The 22,533-nt window shown below is 39.2% G+C and overlaps 4 protein-coding genes across 10 annotated transcripts in view; 2 read left to right on the forward strand and 2 right to left on the reverse strand.

Moving 5' to 3' along the window:
* exoc6b (exocyst complex component 6B) overlaps window positions 1–3,970 on the reverse strand; it is a 106,859-nt gene extending 102,889 nt beyond the window's left edge. For both annotated transcript variants that reach the window (XM_017471673.3, XM_017471671.3), the window contains exon 1: window positions 3,845–3,970. In XM_017471673.3, the coding sequence (XP_017327162.1) occupies window positions 3,845–3,933 (89 nt within the window). In that variant the 5' untranslated portion in view covers window positions 3,934–3,970. The remainder of the gene's footprint in view (window positions 1–3,844) is intronic.
* Window positions 3,971–6,338: 2,368 nt separating this feature from the next.
* On the forward strand, window positions 6,339–10,598 carry badb (BCL2 associated agonist of cell death b). 2 transcript variants are annotated; one of them, XM_017471687.3, is made up of 4 exons: window positions 6,339–6,463; window positions 7,773–7,916; window positions 8,568–8,776; window positions 9,580–10,598. In XM_017471687.3, the coding sequence occupies exons 2-4, from the start codon at window positions 7,781–7,783 to the stop codon at window positions 9,670–9,672; spliced, it is 438 nt and encodes a 145-aa protein (XP_017327176.2). In that variant the 5' UTR covers window positions 6,339–6,463; window positions 7,773–7,780; the 3' UTR covers window positions 9,673–10,598. The 2 variants fall into 2 exon arrangements, with proteins under 2 accessions (XP_017327176.2, XP_047012844.1); XM_047156888.2 differs by having other exon boundaries at window positions 6,340–6,463; window positions 7,733–7,916.
* Window positions 8,682–13,592, reverse strand: zgc:101765 (aldo/keto reductase). Of its 4 annotated transcripts, none has more exons than XM_017471681.3 (3): window positions 13,524–13,592; window positions 10,807–12,365; window positions 8,682–8,731 (listed from the first exon to the last, which is right to left on the reverse strand). In XM_017471681.3, the coding sequence occupies exon 2, from the start codon at window positions 12,319–12,321 to the stop codon at window positions 11,455–11,457; it is 867 nt and encodes a 288-aa protein (XP_017327170.1). In that variant the 5' UTR covers window positions 12,322–12,365; window positions 13,524–13,592; the 3' UTR covers window positions 8,682–8,731; window positions 10,807–11,454. The 4 variants fall into 4 exon arrangements, with proteins under 4 accessions (XP_017327170.1, XP_017327171.1, XP_053537337.1 ...); XM_017471682.2 differs by having other exon boundaries at window positions 13,050–13,530; XM_053681362.1 differs by lacking the exon at window positions 13,524–13,592 and adding an exon at window positions 13,399–13,517.
* Window positions 13,593–13,626: 34 nt separating this feature from the next.
* LOC108267537 (membrane-anchored junction protein) lies at window positions 13,627–20,699 on the forward strand. Of its 2 annotated transcripts, none has more exons than XM_047156887.2 (11): window positions 13,627–13,726; window positions 14,002–14,129; window positions 14,920–14,968; window positions 15,056–15,131; window positions 15,341–15,463; window positions 15,569–15,597; window positions 16,009–16,163; window positions 19,986–20,034; window positions 20,211–20,265; window positions 20,368–20,440; window positions 20,535–20,699. In XM_047156887.2, the coding sequence occupies exons 2-11, from the start codon at window positions 14,029–14,031 to the stop codon at window positions 20,575–20,577; spliced, it is 753 nt and encodes a 250-aa protein (XP_047012843.1). In that variant the 5' UTR covers window positions 13,627–13,726; window positions 14,002–14,028; the 3' UTR covers window positions 20,578–20,699. The 2 variants fall into 2 exon arrangements, with proteins under 2 accessions (XP_047012843.1, XP_017327175.1); XM_017471686.3 differs by having other exon boundaries at window positions 13,641–13,726; window positions 13,999–14,129.
* Window positions 20,700–22,533: the final 1,834 nt, after the last annotated feature.

Below are 22,533 nucleotides of genomic sequence, written 5' to 3' on the forward strand. Positions count from 1 at the left end.
ACTTTTGTCATTTTCCTGCGAATAACCTCATAATAAACCCTACAGTGTGCAGTTACACTTTTTAGCTTGAAGACCCTCTTTAGCCGTGGTTCCTAAAGCAGACCAGTGACAGGGTTTACAATATGTCCTAGCTGTATCCATGTCGTTACTGGGTGTGCCACCACAGAAATGACTAATGTCTGAGTGTGAGCTAATGACCAGCTCCGAGGAGAATCTAGTAATTACCGTAATTCTGAGATGAGGTGAACACTATTAATAATGTACTCTGGGAATTTAGAGAATATGATCCAGTGTATAGGATGATCAGCTTTGTCACGGACAAAAATAATCCCATTTCGAGAGCTCTCGCGTTACAAAGGCCCAGCAGAGAGGCGCAAGACAGACCAGGCCCTTCCTGGCTATCACACAAGTCACACCAATGAGTAAGTGAAAATATGAAGCCTTTATCAGTGTGCAACACACACACACACACACACACACACACACAGAACTAGGTCTATAAACTAAAATTAGTGACAGCTTCTCACCAGTGTATGAATACTACATTGTGCGATTCTCATTAGCTGCTCAGCAACGTGTTTGCACAGCTGGGTGAAAACACATTATACCAATCTTAAAAACTGCTAAGTAGAATGAACTGATAAAAAGGTATGTTACACACACAATTAAAGACCTGCCAGCTACAGAAGATATTAGATTAAGGCATGGTGTGTGTTTGCTAGCTAAACAAGCCAAAGTGACAGATTTGGGTTGTGGTGCGTTTCATCATTTACTCAATCATACAGGTCACAGTGTCAGTTATTCATGAAGCATTATCAGCTGGTTACCTGCTGACTTTTTCAAAACACTTCTTTTTGCCACTTGGGGACACTTTATGCCATTTGGAGCAGTTTTTACATTTGTTTGGATAACCTCACACAGAATTTTAGTGGTTGAAGATAACTTCTTCAAATTTTGGATGATTATGGACAAGTACTTCGGGCATCTCAGAGAGCAGGAATGGGCCTAATATCACCATTTACATGGAAGAAATAAACATGTGTGTGGGGAAAAAAAACATCCATTTTTGGTTTGTTTGTTTTTTAGAACTTTTCTGTAAAGTTCTCTAAGTTTATATACATACATATGTTTCATATACATATACACACACATATATACATATACATATACACATATATACATATATATATATATATATATATATATATATATATATATATATATATATATATAGAGAGAGAGAGAGAGAGAGAGAGAGAGAGAGAGAGAGAGAGAGAGAGAGAGAGAGAGAAAATATGCCAAACAATGTAATTTTAATGTAATTATTGAAGAATGCTGTTTTATAATGAACATGCAGTGAAAATTAGTTACATTTTATATCTTATTTAAATCTTAAACGAAGTATTCAACATCAGTATATAGTTAAATAAGTTATTTGATTAGTACCTGATCATAAATCTCAGTCTTTAAACATAATTCTCATAACCACCCATGATTTGAGTAAGATTAGCATTATTCTTTCTTAAAGCATGGTTCCAAAGTTAAAGTCTTAAAGCCCTGAGTGTCTACTTTCAGATGAGCCATGAACCACTACCGTATGTGACATCTCAAATAAATTCAATGCTGAACACGGGCACCCCCAAAACAGGCACAAGTGTAATTTTTTGTCCTCTGGTAAAAAGGGTTAAATGAAGTTCTGTCTGTAACTCTTTACCTTTTCAGTCCCCGCCCCCCAATCAATCAAATTTCTTACTCCATGCTTCTCATCCATTTGGTTTCCAGCTGTGACTTCACTAAACATTCTGCAGCCCCCCTCCCTCTGGACTCACCCTAACATAATATTATATAAACCACCATTTCTCCGCACAAGGACACAACACCACCCAAAACTCTTTGGCTTTGTAATACAATACTGCTGTAAACACATTATATAGAGGGTACGCACTGACGTCACTTTACCGCCAGAACAAGCCCCCTCGGCCGGACTGAGTGGCAAAATGTCCAGCAAAATGGCCGGGTTTAATAGGGGAAGCAGGGAAAACACTAGTACAACTAATGATTAACCACTTAAATTAAAGACAGCTGGACTCAACAGTGACCCTTACAACTTGCCCAAGAACCTGTGTTTCATGTACATTGGCATGTGGCCAGAAATCGCTTTTCCCAAAGCTTATATGCACCTGATTTCGTGGCCGGGGAAATACACCAAGCAAAGTCTGAAAGCATACAAAAGCCTTGACGCTTGGTCCTACTTCAAGTCGTGATTTGTTGGAGAAATTAAAGTGACAAGAACAACAATAAACATTCTGGTTGTATGTGGACAGGTATGTACAAATATTTTTTATTTCATTCTATAATTTTATCTGGTAAACCATAAGCTAGCAAGTCTTAGTTTGTTTGTAGCCAACACTGCTTTCACTTATTAACGTTATATATGAATGAAGAACAATTGTCTCCTTTTGGTTATGTGGCCCAAAGATTTTGGACACCTGGCCATCACATCCATATGTGCTTCTTCCCCAAACTGTTGCCACAAAGTTGGAAACACACTTGTATACAATATCTTGATGTGCTGCAGCATCACAATTTCCCTTCACTGGAACTAAGGAGCTCGAATCTGTCCCAGCAGGACCGTGCCCCGGTGCACAAAGTGCACTACATGAAGACCTGGTTTGCCAAGTGTGGAAGAACTCAGAGTTCTTCACAGAGCCCTGATCTCAACCCCAATGGGATAAACTGGGACGCTGTCTGCACCCCAAACCTCCTCACCCAACAACATTGCCTATTGTAGCTGCATGAGCACGAATCCCCACAGCCGCGCTCCAAAGTCTAGAGGAAGACTGTTCTGACCTTCCCAGAAGACTGGAGGTTATTATAACAGTAAAAGAAAATGGCATGTCCAACAAACACAAACGATACGTGCGATGATCAGGTGTCCACATACTTCTGCATTATGCATGATGCTTCATTGCTGTTCATTGAGATCAAAATAAAGAATCGTCATGTATCTTAACTTGACAAAACCTGGAACAAAGCCCGAGAGAGGACATTTACAAAGTGAACCGGCTTCATGAGCAGTGTGCATGCACAAATCTCTCATATAGATTTAAAGCCAGTTAGATTTACATTTATGACATTTTGGCAGATGCCCTTATCCAGAGCGACTTTATAAATTCAGCTCATTTATTCATCTGAGCAGTTGAGGGTTAAGGGCCTTGCTCAAGGGCCCAACAGTGGTAGCTTGGCAGTGCTAAGGCTTGAACTCCTGACCTTCTGATCAGTAACCCTGAGCCTTTAACCACTGAGACACCACTGGCCAGATTTCTGATGCATGATGTACATACCACGTGGTTGTAGTCGAGCAGTACTTCACACTGCTGAAATAAATAAGTGCTGGAATGACAAGCACATCTGATGGCGCGAGCTAACATTAAATTAGGAAGTTGGGAAACTCGGAGCTTTCTTCAGTTACATTTGAATGATTAGAGCGGTTAGAAAGAGAGCTCTCCTCTGTGTGTGTGTGTGTGTGTGTGTGTGTGTGTGTGTGTGTGTGTGTGTGTTTCATGCTACCACCGGCTTCCTTTAGGAGAGCAGCCTGTACATGCATGTGATAGGAATACTAAGTCTGCTCTGTTTGCTGTGTTAATTGTTAGCAGTGAGAGAGCTAGTTAGCCGGCTGCTAGCTGCATGACAAGTTAAGTGAAGAATCTTTGGAAGTCTGCGAAGAGTTACCGAGAGAAGACAAACAAGACAACGTTTTCATACAGTCGTCTCCACCCTGGAACTTAGCCAACACACCGAACTGCGTGCTACCCGGGTTTTGTTTTTATTACCGACGACTTACCGGAGTGTTGGACCGATACAGTTGGTGTCAGTGCTTTCAATCTCCCGGAGGATCCGCTCGTGCTCCGCCGCGGTCTCTGCGCTCGCCATCTTCAGCTCCAGACGAAACCTCGCGCGCTGACGTCACTCCACAAAGGGGGGGGGGGGGGGGGGAATGCACCACTGAAAAGGGGGGAGGGGGGGGTTGTATGTTTCTACTTCCGGGATAAAGTTTTACCAGTTTAGTTCAGTAGGTTATAAATTTGAAGTCATGATTTATATAGTTGTATATAAAACGAATAAGCAGATACGATTTTAAGCAGTTTCATTTTTCACTGAACACCAAATCAGGACGACTGAGAAATCAGTGCAAAGTTATTAAACTGTTCGATAATGTTGTATTCGGGTTCTTTGTGTAGTTTAACCTTATAGACAAAATGTTATAGATACAATTTATACAACTATCTGGGTAGGGTTTCACAAGTTTCTCCCAGTCTGGGTTTCCTCTGGGTTTTCTGGTTTCCTCCCAACTCACAAAAAGGAGGACTGGCACTCTGTGTGTGTGTGTGTGTGTGTGTGTGTGTGTGTTTTTAGTGGACTGGCATGCTATCCAGGATGTTTTTCCACCTCACACTCAGTGTTCCCAGGATAAGTTCCAGATCATGCTTACTGAAGTTGAATGAATGAATGAGACCGTTTATATACCTATCTTAATTTTTCATTTTGTCTGTATATTTTGTGAAAGGGATTTCCATCCATTCATCTTCTATACTGCTTAACCTACAGGGTTGCAGGGAGCCTGGAGCCTATCCCAGGGAGCATCGGGTACAAGGCAGGGTACACCCTGGGCACAATCACATACACATTCACACACCCATGAATGGGATTTGTATATTATAAATATGTACACTGTATGGCCAAAAGTATGTGGACACCTGGCCATCACTCCTATATGTGCATATTTCACAAATGGTTGCTACAAAGTTGGACGCACACATCATATCAAAATGTCTTTGTATGCTGTAGCATTAAGAGTTTCCTTGACTGAAACTAAGCATGTCAAGCCCAAAACATTTTTTCAGCATGACAATTCCCCTGTGAACTAAGCAAGGGCCATAAAGGCATGTTTTGCCAAGGTTGGTGTGGAAGAACTTGAGTGTCCTGCACAGAGCCCCTGAACTCAACCTCACTGAACACCTTTGAGATGATTTGGAATGCTGGCTACACCCCAGGCCTCCTCACCTGACATCAATACCTGATTTCACTAATGCTCCTGTGGCTTAATAAGCACAAATACCCACAGCCACACTCCAAAATCTAGTGGAAAGCCTTCCCAGAAGAGTGGAGACTGTTATGGCTGCAAAGGGGGACTAAATCTGGAATGGGATGTTCAACAATCATATATGGGTGTAATGGCAAGGTGTTCATACAGGTGTTCTTTGGCCATATAGTGTTTTGTTTGCAAATTGTGGCTACATCATATCGAAATGGAACAGTGGCATATCCAAGGGTTGTCAGAGAATGGACAAGAGCACTACAGCAGCATGTAATACTGTATAAAACTGCATGCATGTGCAAAATATGTGTTAATGGAACGTGAATGGCCACATAGTGATATTACTGTATGGGCTTCATAGTAGCATGGGATTTGGTCAAAATACCTACAAGACAACTAACTATATTTCAATCAATATAAGATATGTATCATTCATTACATTTGGATGAACTGCATATCAGTAACAGAGCTTAATTGTGATTTGAGACCAGAACTGGTGGTAAGGCTAAAGTATTTCAATATATTGAACAATAGTGGCACCTAGTGTATGGCAACCTTTAATTACATCCTTAAGTGAAATCCTTTCATTAAAGGTATAGTTTATACACAATATTAGTTACATTATTTTATGTTATTTGGTTTTAAAAATAAAAAGACTGATGCAGGCTGATATAATATTCATTTAACACGAAAATGGACCGGCCACTTTACTTAAACCCTACACAGACGTGTTTTTACAAGTAGTCCTAATGAACAGCCACCTATTTACCAGTAAGTAAACAAAACAAACCAAAGTAAATAAAATAATCAAATGAAACGTGTGTCCGGTCGGTTGTTGTTTGGACTGCTCCACAACGCTGGTGTTGAGTGTTGCCATGTTCTCTTTATCCCGAATTACACTTTTTTATTTTGTACATCCTTTGTTATTATTTTTATTTTATTTTTAATAAAATATAAAGCGTACAGGAACTGTTACATTTAAACCCATTTCATAATCTGAATATCTGTGCGGTAATGATATAATACATTGAGAGTAGGTGAATTGTTTTACACAGGCTAATAGCTATTCTTTGTTTATGACAATATGTAAAATAATACTAATAATAATTAACTAACAATATTTATTTGCTTTCAACAATGCTTTATAATATATATATTGTATAACTTTATATTTAAAACATTGCAGTGCTACATTTGATAATGGTAGTTAGGAAGGAAGGACACGCACATCTGATAACAATGAGATTTTTTTTTGTGGTGATAGAGATCTGGCAACCCTGCACAGCGCCAAACAAACACGCTTCAGGTTATCTGGTAACGACGGCGGTTTTCTGCTGTTGAGCAAGGGTCCAGCGCCGAAATCTGGTAAGTACCACTGTACTGACCGAAAAAGTATCCTAGCGAAGTCTGCCAAATCATTTAATCTATATAAACCTGTAATAAATGATAAAATTGTGGAGACCGAGATCTAACAAGTTGCTATGTATGCTAGTCTTCACTATCCAGCGAGTAAACTTGCAGTTAAACAATTCTATGTGCGCTTATTTGCTTTAATAACATTGATTTGTTAACCCGAATGCATCTGTTGTGTCAATAAATTTGTGTGTATTAAGAAAAAAAGGCAAAAAAACAACAACAACCTGAACAATGAAAGTAGCCTAGGTTAGCTACTATAATTATAAGGCGGAAGTAGTTGATGTTAGTAAAGTACAATAATAACATGACAGTGCAGCTAACTAACTACACACTGACTGTCCTAATCGAGTATTGTTTCATGTTGATAAACTTCATAAATTTACAGAGTGGTGAATATACTGTGTGTGTCTGTCTGTCTGTCAGTGAGTGAGAGTGTGTGTGTGTAAGAAGTTAAACTATGATGAAGGCTGCAGTGTTTTCTGCTATATTATAAATGTTCTAAACAGAATTTATTTTATAAACAGCCTTTTCATGTAGGTTTAGTTGAAGTTACCGTACAGGATATTACTCCACAGGAACATATCTCAAAACAGAGAGAAAATAGGAAGCTCAAGAAGCTGATATAAACACTTCCCTAAAACTCACGTTTTGAGATTTTGAGGTCATATTTTACTTCGATAGTTACAACTTTGTTCTCTGTTGATCTGTACCTGTTTGCCAATGAATATGAAGTATTTTCTGGAAACACCTTTGTGGCGACAGAAGAGTAAGAACAGTTTGATTATAATATTTATTCCTTCAGCTTCAGTAAGTACTGTATCCTGGTCAGGGTTGTTTTGGATCCTGAGCTCATCCCAGGAACATTGGATACACGCCAGTCCATCACCATGTATTTTACTTTTGTGTTTCGTCCCATAAAAATCATTAATTGTAGAGAAACATCTCTCTGATAGAAAGTCCTTCATCAGCTGTGCAAGTAGCTCAAATGCCTGGCATAGAGCTCATACCATTCATTCTTTCCACACTGTCACAGTCAGGTCTATTTCTGATTGTAGAACAACTGTTTGTCATATCTTAAATTAACCTTGAGCATATTAGACATATTTTTTGTCCTTTTACCATTTGTGTGCGTTTTATTATTTTAGGCTTATATACATACGTAAGCCTGAACACCTGTCACACAACGGACATGCTGATTTGTTCCTGTCTCTTTCTAAGGTGGAAATTCTGACGCTGACGGCTTTCACTATTGTTCTAGTTCTCACAATGGATAAAATATGCACGATATCTGACGAGTCCGACACATCTGGTGATCAAGAAGACACGGAGCACGTAAAGGTCAACCAGGGAGCCACGGTGTCTCGTTCCGAGCACTTCTTACGTGTTCAACAACCATCCCGCGGTGAGTCTGTCTCTAGGCTTGGGCCTGTGGGAAATGTACAAACGCGTTCTCCTGCATCATTTACTCTGTATCCAGGACGCACAAACACAAAGTCAAAAACATGTCATCTAGTTTTGTGAGTAAAGAAACCAGAGTTGAGATGAAGAATTTCCATTAGGACTTGCAGTCAATTGGACAGCGCCACAGTTTTCATACTTTTACCTCTGTACACCATCACAATGGATTTGAAATGAAGCAATCAAGATGTGATTGAGGTGTAGGCTTTCAGCTTTAATTCATGGGGCTTAACGAAAAATATTGCATTAACTGTTTAGGAATTATAGCCATTTATTTTACAGAGTCCCTCCATTTTCACGGGCTGAAAAGTAATTGGAGAAACTAACAATCATAACTATTAGGATTATTTTAACACTTGGGTGCAAATACTTTGCAGTCAATGACTGCCTGAAATCTGGAATTCCTGAACAGTTCATTTGAATTAAAGCTGAAAGTCTACACTCCAGTCACACCTTGAATGCTTTATATCAAACCCATTGTGATGGTGTATAGAGACAAGATTCTAAAAGTTGAGTCACTGTCCAAATACTTATGGACCTGGCTGTATAATATTGATGGAACATGGCACATGGTCTCTATTATTACTGATTGTAGGAGAGCTAACAGCAAGGAGTAGGAATTTGTCTATAAATGAAGAGGACTTCCAGGAGGCTACTGATGGGAAATCCGGAGCTGCTGCTGGAGATGGAGATGCTTTCCGACGCCGGACCCGCTCAGCACCTCCAGCCTTCTGGGCCGCCAAGAAGTATGGCAGAGAGCTGCGAAGAATGAGCGATGAGTTTGACACCTTACTCGACAAAGGGGTAAAAAAAATAATAAAAAATCATACATTAAATAGCAGAGCAGGAAAACTGATTGATGGTTTGAAACTGCTGGCAGATTTAAGGAATATTTCAAAACATACAGATTTCTTTCTCTATTCTCAAAGTGTTGAACAGCTAAGACATGTTTGGTGTACACGGTTTACTTCTTTAATCTTGTGCAGGACCCGAGGGCGTAGCCAACAGGTCAGGAAAGCTTCTAGCCACCAGTTTAGCACTATGCAAACTACAAGCTTGAATCATCCCACGCATGCCTCAGAGACATTGTTTGGCTCATAAGATACCATGTGTATATACACAGTTGAATAAAATAGCAGAATAAAACTGCATAAATATAAATATGTAAATGAAGCTACAATATGGTATTGCCAATTCAATTAACTTCTAACACACAATTCTGATTTAAACCTAGCTATGTAGCATACTTTTGTACATTTACAGAACAAAGTGTCAGTCAGAAACCACAAGCAAGTCTATTTGAGATTATACATTTGTCACAGCTTGTGGCCTGTGGGGGTTTTTTTGTTTTTGTATTTCAGGCATGCAGTTTGTACGTTGCTAAACTAGCCAAAACATGTGCATTTCAATGTCAACATCTTCAAATGACTTTCTAGTTTGAAGACAATCAGCCTGACATGTCTAAGTAAAATTATTATTATTTTATTTTATTTTATTTTGGGGGGGGGGCCTGAAATGTAACTAAGCAGGAACACAACATACAGTTAGTGTATTAATTCATCTGTAACACAAAACACTCTTCTCATGTTAAATTTATCCTCTGACAGATGAAGAGGGTGAGGAGTGCAGGTACAGCTTGTCAGATGCGCACCTCCTCTAGCTGGTTCAACTTCCTCTGGAGCCACCAAGAGTCAGACTGAGACCATGAACAGTCTGACAGCACAAAACACCCATCCTGCTGAGTGACACATCAGTGGACCACATGGTGGGAGAGAGAGAGAGAGCGCGCACTGATTATGCCGTGTATAAAGGATGAAGCAGAAGCTCTCAAGTGAAGGACTGATGCTAGAATTCATCGAGTAGTTTAAAACCTTCCTGAGCAGTTGATGGATATAGGGACCCTGGACCAATCACACTCTCCAACATCACCAGAGTGACCTTTACAGATAGAGAGTCTTTCCTGGGTCTGAGCTCCAGTACTGTGGGGAAACTATGCAAGCTTTTTTGTGAGAATGACCTTTTAGTTCAGTGTGTGTGAGATTCAGTCGGAATTACTGGAGCATGAACAAGGATGCAACAATGTCATTCACTGCCATCTTTCGGGGCTGTAAGAAAATGTTTCTTCTCTATGGTATGGGCTAATGAAATCTGTACAAAAACAATAACAAACATGTCTTTCATTTGATATTTTTAGAACTTATAACCCCTTTCAATTTATAGATATTTGAAAGTTTTAGAAGGATGCAAAAACATACTGAATAAACAGAAGTTTAATTTTTACAATAAAACAAATAATATGATCTTTTTATTCTATTTATCTATGTAAGGGAATGAAGGGTGGTTACAAAGGACTTTGAACAGTTTTTTATTCTTATGTTGTTACATCTTCTGTTATCTCTATCTTAATGGAACTTTCTGCAACCTGAAAGCAATAAAGATTAGTAGGATTGTTAAAGGTTGGAAGAGATAGCAACAGAGCCTTATTTTCAGTGATGTTACTTGGAAAATATAATAAGGAAATGCTTTGTAATGATTTTAAGATAATTGTGTAATCTACTATTACATTTTTTATAACCACTACAATGTGAAAAAAAACAGGACGTTATTAAAGCAACCACTGCAAGAATGTGTTTTTGTATTGTTCTTAAATAGGCTGCAATGAACCAATTTGTGAGGTTTGGGGAAAGTGCACTTTTACAAAATAATACTTTTACATATAGAATTTAAATGATCTAAATATATTAATAGTTTATATGGATTAATGGTGTAAAGAATTCAGATAAACACTAATCTACAATCAAGTAGGCATGGGTTAGCAGTGGTTTTCACCTCACCACTTTTGGAGATGATGGCGCTTGGTGTGGTTCTTTGGAGTTCCAGAGCCTTTGAAATACCTTTGTAACCCTTCCCAGCCTGATGTATTTCAATCACCTTCTTCCTCATCATTTCTGGAATTTCTTTCAACTTTGACATAGGGTGTTACTGCACAAGACCTTTTAACCAACTTCATGTTGCTGAAAAAGTTCTATTTAAGTGTTGATTTGATTGAACCAGTAATCAGGCCTGGTTACGTCAAGTCCAGCTGAACCCCATTATGAATGCAGTTTCATAGATTTGGGGAATTGGTAACTACAGGGACATACATTTTCACACAGGCTCAGTTGGTATTGGATAACGTTTTTGCTTCAATAAATAGCATTATCATTTAAAAACTGTATTTTGCATTTATTCAGGTTGTCTTTGGTTTATCTTAGATTGTTTTAATTTCGAAACTATTTAGTATGAGAGAGACAAAAAAACTGAAGAAACAAAGAATACTTTTTCACAGCACTGTATATGTATCTCATGTTCAATTATGAGAGCCCTGACACCATAATCATAATCACTTTCACCAATAACAAACTCATGCAGTAATATATTACCCAACAACCAGTTGATTAAACCTAAACCAGCATCTAGAACTGTCTGACACTGAAGGTAGTCTAGAGTACTAGTGAAGGGTCCCAACAGAACTTCTCCCTGCAGTCCAGAGCAGAAAGCGTTGCCATGTCACCGTCACTTAGCTCAAAGTCAAACAAGCACCCGTTCTCCTGCACCCTGTTGGGCTGGCATGATTTCGGCAACACAGGTATGTTTTGCTGCACAGCCCACCTCAGAAGCACCTGAGCGGGAGTTTTTCCATAACGTCCTGCTATCTCGAGAACTAGAGGATCAGAGAGGAGGACGCCTGTCCCCAAGGAGGAGTATGCTTGGAAACATACTCCACTTTTCTCACACAATTCCCTGAGCTCCCTCTGGACCAACCTGGGGTGGAACTCCACCTGGAGAACAGCTGGAATGACTGTGCAGCTCTTCAGCAGCTCCTCCATGTGCTTCACCGTGTAATTCGACACTCCAATGGCACGGAACTTTCCCTCTGCATGGAACTCCTCCAAGGTTGCCCAACTTTGAGCTCGATTTTCAGGGTTTCGCTTATCCTTCACATCCAACCCTTGTGTACCAGGCCAGTGAATAAGAAACAGGTCAATATAATCTAAGCCTAATTGCTCCAGGCTTCTCAAACAGCCATCCTTGGCTTTCCAACCCTGGTCCTTTGGACTTAATTTAGTCGTTATGAACACTTCAGCTCTGGAAAGCCCATGCTTGGGCAACAAGGTGCAAAGGGCCTGTCCAATGTCTGCCTCGTTGCGGTACACTGCTGCTGTATCGAAAGCTCTGTAGCCTGCTGTTAAGGCAGCATCCACAGTCTGATAAATTTCCTCACGGCCTTGCAAACGGTACGTGCCCAAACCCAACAGTGGCATCTGAACTCCAGTGTTCAGCTGGACACAAGACCTGTGGTCAGTCATGGAGAATCAAGGCTATAGAGCACAGAAGAAGCCCCAGATCTAATCTGATAAACACAGAGTTACAGAGAAATTAGCCCACATTCACATCAGCTGTGAACTATAATATCTGCACATAAAAGTTATAATTCACTCTATAATAGCAGCAACAGCTGTAAATGAAATCTGTATAATAGGTGTACATGAAAGTCTCCATTATACTGATACTGTTTTCCAAAATGCTGGAAACCAAGCTAGAAAGCAAGTACTTTGCCGGAAGAGTGAGAGTGAGCTTTGGTATTGACAGAAATTAAAAGTAAATTATATACAAGTTGCATTCCGAGTATGTTGTCTGCAAATCATCTGCATTTGCACCGGTTTCATTAACAGAGAAAACTTCTTAACCTCCGGCGCAGCTAAGGAATCACCAAGCAGCATGTGACTCCATGTGACAGCCATCCTCTAGACCACAGGCTCCCAACCCAAGTCCTGGAGTACCCCCTGTCCTGCATATTTCAGTGTTTTCCCCTCCTAAACATTTGACTTAACTCAGGAAGCACAGTTAGTCAGGTGAACCAGGTGTGCTAAGAGCAGGGAAAACACTAAATTGTGCAGGAGAGGGAGTACTCCAGGAACAGGTTTGACAACCTGTACTCTAGAACAGGATCCTTCTCAACCAAACAAAATACTAGACCTACATGTTCAAATAATTACAACAACAACAACAACAAAGGTTAAGAAGACAATCCCACCTGAACAAGTCACAGCTAATAGAAAAGGCTTCAATACATTTCCATATAAACAACCCAATGTCAGGATACCCTCAGGTTCAAGACAATTATTATGTAGAATAAAATAATGTACAAATCATATAGTAATGGAAGTGAGTATAGATTCATTAATTTTTGGATAGTCATTTAAATAGTTTGGACACTACCCACTACTCAATGTCACAACATGAGAAAACAATGACTAAACAGTGCACGTGTCCAACATCCCATAATATTTACTACTCGCTACCAAATAATCAGCGGCGCAAAGCAGAGAACGCAGTTAGCAGCAGCAACAATAAACTCATAAATGTATGAATTCAAAAATTACAGTAATTTAGTCTACGAGTCTGAAACCCAACTAAAAGTGACGACAAGTTCTCTAAACGAAACATAGTTTTAAATAGTTAACACTCGAACGTTTCTTCAGTCCTGTGCAGCCATGTTTAGGCTTACCTCAATCACGTGACAATATGGGCGGGACTCTGGTGTTCGTAAACATGGAGACAGCAGAACTACCGCGGCTTATTGGACGCTGAACCGTCCAATCACACGAGCGCGGGATTGACAGCGTTAACTCGCCTCTTCCACTACTGTTTTTAGGAGATTCTCTTGACTGACAGAACATACCGGTGTATCTATATATCCGACTTTCAAAGGTTTTACTTCTGTTTTGTTTTAGGATGTTAATACAAGAACAAAATGTGTCATAATTTAGATTCAAATGAACATCCTTATGAGCACTGTAAGCTAATTTCGAATGAAACCATCTGAGAAAAAATGTATAACCGTACCCACAGGTTACACTATATAAAGGATGTACATAATAGGTTTATCCAGGAGATATAGCTGGGTGAAATGTTGAGGAAAATGTTGATTATTACCAATTCCCTATTACCTATTAACAACATCATGCATTTCTTTCTGTCAGCAGATCAGTCTCTTGAAGTGAAGTAACATCATGCCAATCCAGGCCTTCTCATTCCCTATACCTGAAACCAGATTCTTTCAGGTTGGCCAACATGTCTACAAGTTCAAGATCAGACGAGGAAGTAAAATCAGGCAAGAGAGATGATTAAACACCTTGTTATACATTTTTATATGAATAATATTATTAATACTACACATTAAACTTACACCGCTAAAAAAAATAGAAATATTCACTCACCATCCACTTCATTAGGAACACCTGTACACCTGCACATTCATGCAGTTATCTAATCAACCAATTACATAGCAGCACAGTTAAAATCACTGAGATCACATTTTGTTAACTGAAGCTCTTGTCTTGTATCTACATGATTTTTGGTATTGTGCTGTTGTCACATGCACAGCAAAATCCCCAGTGTTGATTTAACACCCACAGTGTTGAATTTACACCCTACAGTGTTTATATAAGTCCATTGGACAAAAATGAGCACTCTGCATGTTAATTCAATACTAGGGATTTTACTGTGTGATTGGCTGATTAGATAACTGCATGAATGTGCAGTTGTACAGGTGCTCCTAATAAAATGGATGTTGAGTGTATGTTTTGGGGCATAAACACTCCTTGCCAAAGAACAATCACATGTTTTGGTTAATAAGAAAAATAGAGTACATTTATTTATTCATCTTCAGTAACCGCTTTATCCTGGTCAGGTTTGCGGTAGATCCAGAAACTCTGGGAGCACTGGGAGAACATGTGAAACTCCACACAGACATCAACCAAACTTTGATGGATTACATATGCAAATTCACCATATAAAGTTCTTTGTAGTCTAGGGCAGAGCTTTAGGTGGTTATTGACTGGCCCTCTGGCTTCTGCTAGTATATTAACTCTGCTTTCTCATTTGCTTTTGGTGTATTGTAGTCGTGAAGAAGAGATTTTGGACAGTGAGTTTGTCAATGAGGAGCTTGAGGTAACAGAACGAGAACATTATATGAACTATAATAGTTGTATAATAGCTGTATGCGCAAGTCTTCATTATCATAATACTGTCTTACAGAACGCTGTACGAGTTGTACTCGTGAGCCTGGACAATCTTCATCCATTCGCCACACAACATTTCAACATCTTTCCCTGTACGCTATATTCTATGCTTATGAAATACATATATTCATGTGCAATTATAGTCTTCACTCTGTAGCCCTGTGCATATATACATATAGATAATGAATATTTGAATTCCGTTGCAATAACTGCAGCATTGCCATTGTTTGCTTATTGGTAAAAGTTAGCTGTGAACTGTTGTCCAGAAAAATTTCAGAATGATTCATTACTCTGCCTGCAGATAAGAGTAGGTGGGAGCGTGTGTCAGAGTTGAGATTCAGGAAAGGAGACAAGAAATTAGTTGCTTACCCCTTCCTCATCACACTGTATGTGGAGACAAATGAGCTAATCCCTCCAGTCACAGGTGAATAACACTTAGCATCTTATACATACACATTCCTAAACAACATCATGATAAGCTGTATAATTAGTGCCTGTATCGTTTTTTGTTTGTTTTTTTGTCTTCTAGTGAAGCATGCAAACAAATGGGTCCCTTCAGTAAGTTCTTTTCCACCATCTGGTCTGAATTTATACCACACATATAAAGCAACTATTATTCCTTACAGCTTATTATCTTATTAAGCACTTCTCTGCCAAAGTAGTTACATTTCTACCTAAGTATAGTGTTAATGAGAATAAATATTATGTCAGTTAAAGAGAGATCTATAATCACGCACCTCTGTCAGTTTTGACAGTTTTGTTCTGTACGATGGAAAGTGAACTGCCCCAGAGATTGTGAAATACATGTTAACCTTATTTAAAATGTAAATACATAAATGTGAAATTGCTAAACTTATATTTACTTTTAATTCAGCACATTGCTGATGCTTTAAATCTGTCCATTTCTTTCTGCCTGCTCTTTAATCTGTGGTTTAATTTGATTTTTTGGGGCATGTGTTTCCTGTACAGGATAGGGAATCTAGATCAGACAGTCCACAGCTTCCTACTTCCTGTGGCCTATCCCTAGCTTATGAACCCAAGCGCAGGAGAACAGAGGAACCACTAGAGGGCCCACTGAGCTCAGACCAGCATTATGACAAGATGGATGCCCATCTGTGTCTCCAGTGGGTGCTGTAAATATGTGGTCAAGACATTTTACTGTTTCTTTCTTATTCCAGCTTTTTAAGTCTATTTTCTAATCATTTTCTAAAAGTGTAGCTCTCTTGTGTGATTATCAGCTGATGGATTTGAAGCTTGTTACTGTACATCCCTACAAATTGGCTTTTCATTGGGATTTGAATTATGATCATTTTGTTTTAAAAAAAAACTGCGCATACTTAGTTTCTTTATTAGAGCATATCCAGGATTCATGATTTTAAAAAAAAGCATGGCTCATGTTCAGTCGAGGCAAATCCACAGCTGAGCTCCAATAACACAGGCAGAAGTCAAAACCAGAAATGACTATGTAGAACAGAACCAGACAATAGGAATATGAGATGTTTACCAATGTGTACCAAAGAATTACAGGGCACAATTGCACGCACACTCACTCGCCCATTCACACACTATGAACAATTTAGAGATGCCAGTCAGTCTACAGTACATGTCTTTGGACTGGGGGAGGAAACCGGAGTACCCAGAGGAAACCCCCGAACCACAGGGACACTATGCAAACTCCATGCTGTAAGAAAAATTATGAGGAGGTCGAAGATCTCAGTGAAGAATAACTTTATTGCAGTATGGCAATGACAAAGTACAACAACAATTCCAAAAAAAGTTGGGACAGTATGGAAAATGCTAATAAAAACAAAGAGGAGTGATTTATAAATGTACTTTGGCTTGTATTTAAACAAAAAACATATCAAGACAAGGTATGTGATCTTTTACCTAATCAACTGCATAGTTTTTGAAGATAAAGGTTTATTTTAAAATTGATGCATGCAACATGTTCCAAAAAAGTTGGGACAGGGGCAATTTAGGACTAATAGCGATGTGAAAAGTTGAAATAAGAAGGTGATGTGAAACAGGTGATGCAATCGTCTAATCATAGTATATGGAGCCTCCAAAAAAGGCCTAGACTTTCAAGAGCAAGGATGGGTCGAGGCTCACCAATCTGCCAATGATGTGTCAGTGAATAATCCAACAGTTTGAGAACAACATTCCCCAAAGACAAATCAGTAGGATTTTGGGCATTTCACCTTCTACAGTGCACAATGTAAAAGATTCAAGGAATCCGGTCAAATCTCGGTGCATAAAGGGCAAGGCCAAAAACCACTTCTGAATGCGCATGATCTCCGATCCCTCAGACGTCACTGTCTTTTAAAACTGTCATGAGTCTTTAATGGATATCCTGACATGGACTCGGGAATACTTTGGTAAACCTTTGTCAGTCATCACCATTTGCCACTGCATCCACAGATGCAAGTTAAGGCTTTACTATGCAAAGCAGAATCCATACATCAACACTGTCCAGAAGCGCCGCCGACTTCTCTGGACTCAGTCTCATCTGAGATGGACAGTAGCACAGTGGTATCGTGTTTTGTGGTCCGATGAGTCGACATTTCAAATAGTTTGTGGACAAAACAGACGTCATGTTTTCCAGGCCAAAGAGGAAAATGACCAGCCAAGCTGTTTTCAGCGTCAGGTCCAAAAGCCAACATCTGTCATGGTATGGGGGTGTATCAGTGCCCCATGGGTAACTTGCACACCTGTAAGGGTACCATTAATACAGAAAGATATGTACACATTTTGGAGCAACATATGCTACCATCCAGAGCAGGACAACGCCAAACCACATTCTGCTCAGATTACAAGCGCATGGTTGCATTAGCAGAGAGTGTGTGTGCTAGCATGGCCTGCCTGCAGTCCCGACCTGTCTCCGACTGAGAATGTGTGGAGCATTATGAAGCGCAAAATAAGGCAACGAAGGTCCCGTACAGTTGCGCAGCTGAAGAAATGCATAATAGATGAATGGGGGGAAATGGGGGCATTTTCAGCACCTAAACGCTTAGTAAGTGTTATTAAAAGAAAAGGTGTTGTTACACAGTGGTAAACAGTCAACTGTCCCAACTTTTTTGGAATGTGTTGCAGTCATCAGATTTGAAATGAGTGTATATTTTTAAATAAATGAATTAATTTTTATATTTTTACATAAATGAATTTCACATAATAAAACATCAAATAATGTGTTAACAATGTGTTTTCAATAGAGTCCAAGGTGAACTGAACTGGGTTTTTTTTTGCATTTTCCATACTGTCCCAACTTTTTGGGAATTGGGGTTGTACATGAAGCTCTTTGGGTTCTTCGGGGAGTCAAAGTGAACCTCGAACAATATCAGCACAGACATTTTATACTGTATTTCAAACCAGGTTTTCTCTCCGTAATGTAAATGAAGTTTCGCTCTAAATGTAAAATAAGGATAGCATTCTTCAGTTATCACTTTCTGTTTTCACAGTACTGATGTTGTTACAAGTGTGACCCCCAAATGATGAGGTGATAGGATTGTCTAGACAGATGTCTTTCTGAATGATAATTATGCTCACATACCCCTTTGTTCAGGGATGGTTCTTGATGTCCCACTGCTGCTCCCATGCTATAACTGATTGAATGTCACTTCAAGTGGTATTATACACTTATTGCTGAGACTGAGGTGTATTGTCCCTTTAATAAAAAGCCTTTTTCAGGGATGAGCTTTTCCAACAATTACTAATATCTTACAACGCACCCAGGGCGGAGGTGGACCAGAGTCAGTGCTGAACTATAATCATAAAATGGGGAACATAGCCTAATAGAGGGATGTATATTATATGCACAGGTTAAAGACATATCAAGGCTAATTATGCCATAATAAATTGAGGACACAGGCAATGCATAGTTGAGAAGTGAAGAAAACCAAGACGCGGAAAACAAAGTGGTCAAGGTGCTTCGGAAGAATTGAGCTCATTGGCTTGACAATGATCTTTTACAGCAATAAGCATCAAAACAGTTCAACAACATTCATGGTTTATTATGTGAATTATAAGTTAGTTATATTTTTTTAATTATGGGACTATAATACATAGCATAAAATTAATATTATTCTGTATTTACAGTGTTTAACTCAGGATACCATGAAAAAAAAAACTCTTTGCGCATGCCCACTATACATGGATGGTGAACTTGGTATGATTCTCACTATATTCCTAATTGATCTTCTGTCTGTTTCGTCATTTTTGTTATGGGATTGTGGATTTTGGACTGTTGGGATTCAAATGACTTTGTAATCCAAGTCTCTGTGTTTGGGACACTACCACTAAAATTTAAAATAAATCAACGACCGAAAACAAAGGACAACACATGGTTGACAACACAATATGAATTCCATGTGGTACAGGAATTAGATTTCGGTGTGGCTAATCAGTGACGCGTTACTAAAAGTGTAAATGCATGTGATTCAGATCATTTCAGGATAACAAACCAGATACAGGACACATGAGACAACTGTATATAAACAGGACCTTTGTCACTAGTCTTATGTGCTACATTAGGCGACTGCCTAGAGGCTGTTGTTATAAAATAGAGGAGGCGCCATCGCCGTGAAGCCATCACTTAGCCAACAGGCTGAACATAACTGTTTAGCTATTACATAAATATCCCTTTCTAAAAGAGCATATCTATAAGGCAATCAGAGAGAGGTTTGACAGCTCCTGTTAAATCCGAATTGTGCAGTTCTAGCTGTAGGCCTGTTCTGTGTAACACAGTTTAGACAATCCAGTGTCCTACCCAGTCCAAAATACACCGTGTTTTTCAGGTAATTGGTGTGGCCTCAGGCAGAGGAGCTCACAGACGTGGCTCAGACAGGCTTTTTGTTTATATGTTAAATGTGCTGGAAATGGGAACCGGAATTGGATGTGTCAACTAACAAAGAACACATACCTTTTTATATCTCTCTCTGTCTCTCTCTCAGAGAGCTGCCAATGTCTGAAGGCGCAGAAGAGATGGTTTGTGCCAATGAGGTGTGTATGTAAGGGAGGTCTGTCTATAGCTTGTGCACAGAAACTTTGTCTGTCTGTGTCTCCGTGTTTGATCATGCGTTATTATACAACCTGACACATTAGTGTAATCATGTTTCATAACAAGCCTCAATATGTTCTACATGTTTGATTTTTTTACACACACTCTTGTCTCTCAGGCATATGCTGATTCCCAGGAGTCTTCACCAGGTGCCACAAGCCCAGAGTTTCATGGTCAGTACGAACATCACTTTAACTCTTTTCTGTTTTCTGCAGTTATTTTTCTACTGCATACGTGTAGAAACTAATTGTGATGACTGGAAATCATCTCTCAAGTTGTTGAGCAGGATGCCCTTGATTCTAAAGCTGCAGAGAGAGAAAAACTTGGAGTCCTTGCTAGACTGACTAGGTGAGAAAACCTGCAGCAACTCACAACCTGATGTGTCTGTATGCTGATTCCCCACTGCTCCCTGATTCTCCACTGTTTTTGTGTTGTTTTTCAGCATTATAGCATTTCCCATCTTCCTGCTGTTCAGAAGGAGCTGATGACGTCGATGACACAAAAACTATCAAGTTCCTGGGCATTTTCATATTAGTCCTTACCATCATTATTTGAAAATGAATTCTGTAAACCTCATAAAATAGTTCACTGTTCTTTTACAAAAGACATCACATTTCACATTTTTCAATAAATAAAGTATATAATAAAGTAAACCTGTCCCTCTCTTAGAAAACCCTGTGTTTTGTGGCTTTGCTAGCACGAAGGAGCTGACTTCATTCGTTCACTTAGGCTTTACACATTCGTCTCCTGTCTCTGCTCATCCTCCCAATTACACATTTACCTGACAGCAGCCGTCACAGATCATTACGCTCCCAGGGAAAAATAGGTTTTCTGAAAGGGAACCTTTCCTAAAAGTGAAACTGTTGGGGTTGCGGGTTCGATTCCCACCTCCGCCCTGTATCCACAGACTTTGCATGTTGTCCCTGTGCTTTGGGGGTTTCCTCTGGGTATTCCGGTTTCCTCCACAAGTCCAAAGATATACACTGTAGGCTGATTGGCATCACTAAATTGTCCGTAGTGCGTAAATGGGTGTGTGCTTGTGCCCTACAATGGTTTGGCACCCTGCCCAGGGTGTCCCCCACCTGAGCACAAGCTCCAAGCTCCCCATGACCCTGTATAGTATAAGCAGTACTGAAAACGGATGGATGGATGCCTTTTTGTGTGGTTTTAGAATACAACAATTAAAAATGAACTTCTCAAAGCGTATTAACGTTAGTTATGATTAAGGGGCCTGAAGCCACGTTTGACTCTCTTGCTGCTTTTTATTTTCAGATTGTACTGACACACTATAACCTAGAAACATGAGTGAATGAAGCAGAATATATTACTAGCCCTTTTTTTCCTTCTGTGTCATTAGTTGCATAGTCTTTATACTTGTGACCATGATGCCATGAGGCCAAGGAGACTATGGAGATGATTTCTTTCATGACAGATTTTAGTAAAAAGTTTCTAAATTTTCTAAGAAAATGAGTGGAAGTGCGCATCAAGCTCACGAATTAAGCTTATCTCAGATATACTTACACCAGTATATAAAACATGGCTAGGGAAATGAGAAATGTATTTTTATAAGGTTGTCTAATAATGACAAAACTGATAAACATTGAAGGATTTGGAACTTTAATGGGGTTAGAATAAACATAATATAGTGTGATAGTCATAGCTCTGTGTGTTTTCTCTCTCCTTTCCTTTTCATTTCATTTCATTTCATTTCCTCTGACCTTTTGTATTAAATAAAGCAACTAAAATAATGTTCAGTTCATTCACTGAATATATGTACTATCTTGGAAACTGATCATAAGCAAGGAAAGAAAAGAAGCATAAATACTGTTAGTGTAAATGATTGTAGACTTCAATAGTGCTGAATATTTTTTGCAACTTAATCTAAAAAATGTGTGGGTGTTTTTTCAACATTTTCCAATTAATACACAAGTAATAAGATGAGCAGTACTCTGTTACATAGGCAACACACCTTGTATAAAACTCCTTCCTTCTGTAACTGACTAGAATATAAGGTATGGAAAAGACTTTGGGATGCAAGATAGAGAGTAGAGAAACTATTCATATCTGAGTAACAGTTTAATATAACAGACATGAAGCCTCTCAACTGTGATAACACACCTGCACACCATTATGCTTACACACAGAGGTCTGTAAATGTGCAATCGGTGGGTGTCCCGTCCCAAAAGTCTCCTTACATAGGAGAAATGAATGCTTCCCAAATCTTAGTTTATACACTCTGTGTGTGTTTACAAAGAAGTCATGTAGAGGATGTTTTGTAAAAAGTTGCATTTTGCTAAAACGTGTTCATTTCCCTACGTATGGAGACTTTTGGGACACCCTGTCGAAATGCTCCTGATGGGCATTTTTAGATCTTCTCTGTTTGTCTTTTTACACCAAAAATGACATCTTAGTGAAGTGAAAATATCTTGAATTTCAAGCTT

Source organism: Ictalurus punctatus, chromosome 7, assembly GCF_001660625.3.
Source record: "Ictalurus punctatus breed USDA103 chromosome 7, Coco_2.0, whole genome shotgun sequence".
In the NCBI taxonomy this organism is placed as follows: domain Eukaryota; kingdom Metazoa; phylum Chordata; class Actinopteri; order Siluriformes; family Ictaluridae; genus Ictalurus; species Ictalurus punctatus.

Excerpts from the sequence above, each read along its gene's own strand:
- zgc:101765 (XM_017471681.3), bottom strand. The coding sequence starts at position 12,321 with ATGACTGACCACAGGTCTTGTGTCCAGCTGAACACTGGAGTTCAGATG.
- LOC108267537 (XM_047156887.2), top strand. The coding sequence starts at position 14,029 with ATGCCAATCCAGGCCTTCTCATTCCCTATACCTGAAACCAGATTCTTT. Across the intron at positions 15,464-15,568 it reads GCTAATCCCTCCAGTCACAG|TGAAGCATGCAAACAAATGG; the intron begins GTGAATAACACT and ends TTTGTCTTCTAG. Across the intron at positions 16,164-19,985 it reads GATGCCCATCTGTGTCTCCA|AGAGCTGCCAATGTCTGAAG; the intron begins GTGGGTGCTGTA and ends TCTCTCTCTCAG.
- badb (XM_017471687.3), top strand. The coding sequence starts at position 7,781 with ATGGATAAAATATGCACGATATCTGACGAGTCCGACACATCTGGTGAT. Across the intron at positions 7,917-8,567 it reads TGTTCAACAACCATCCCGCG|GAGAGCTAACAGCAAGGAGT; the intron begins GTGAGTCTGTCT and ends TACTGATTGTAG. Across the intron at positions 8,777-9,579 it reads ACACCTTACTCGACAAAGGG|ATGAAGAGGGTGAGGAGTGC; the intron begins GTAAAAAAAATA and ends ATCCTCTGACAG.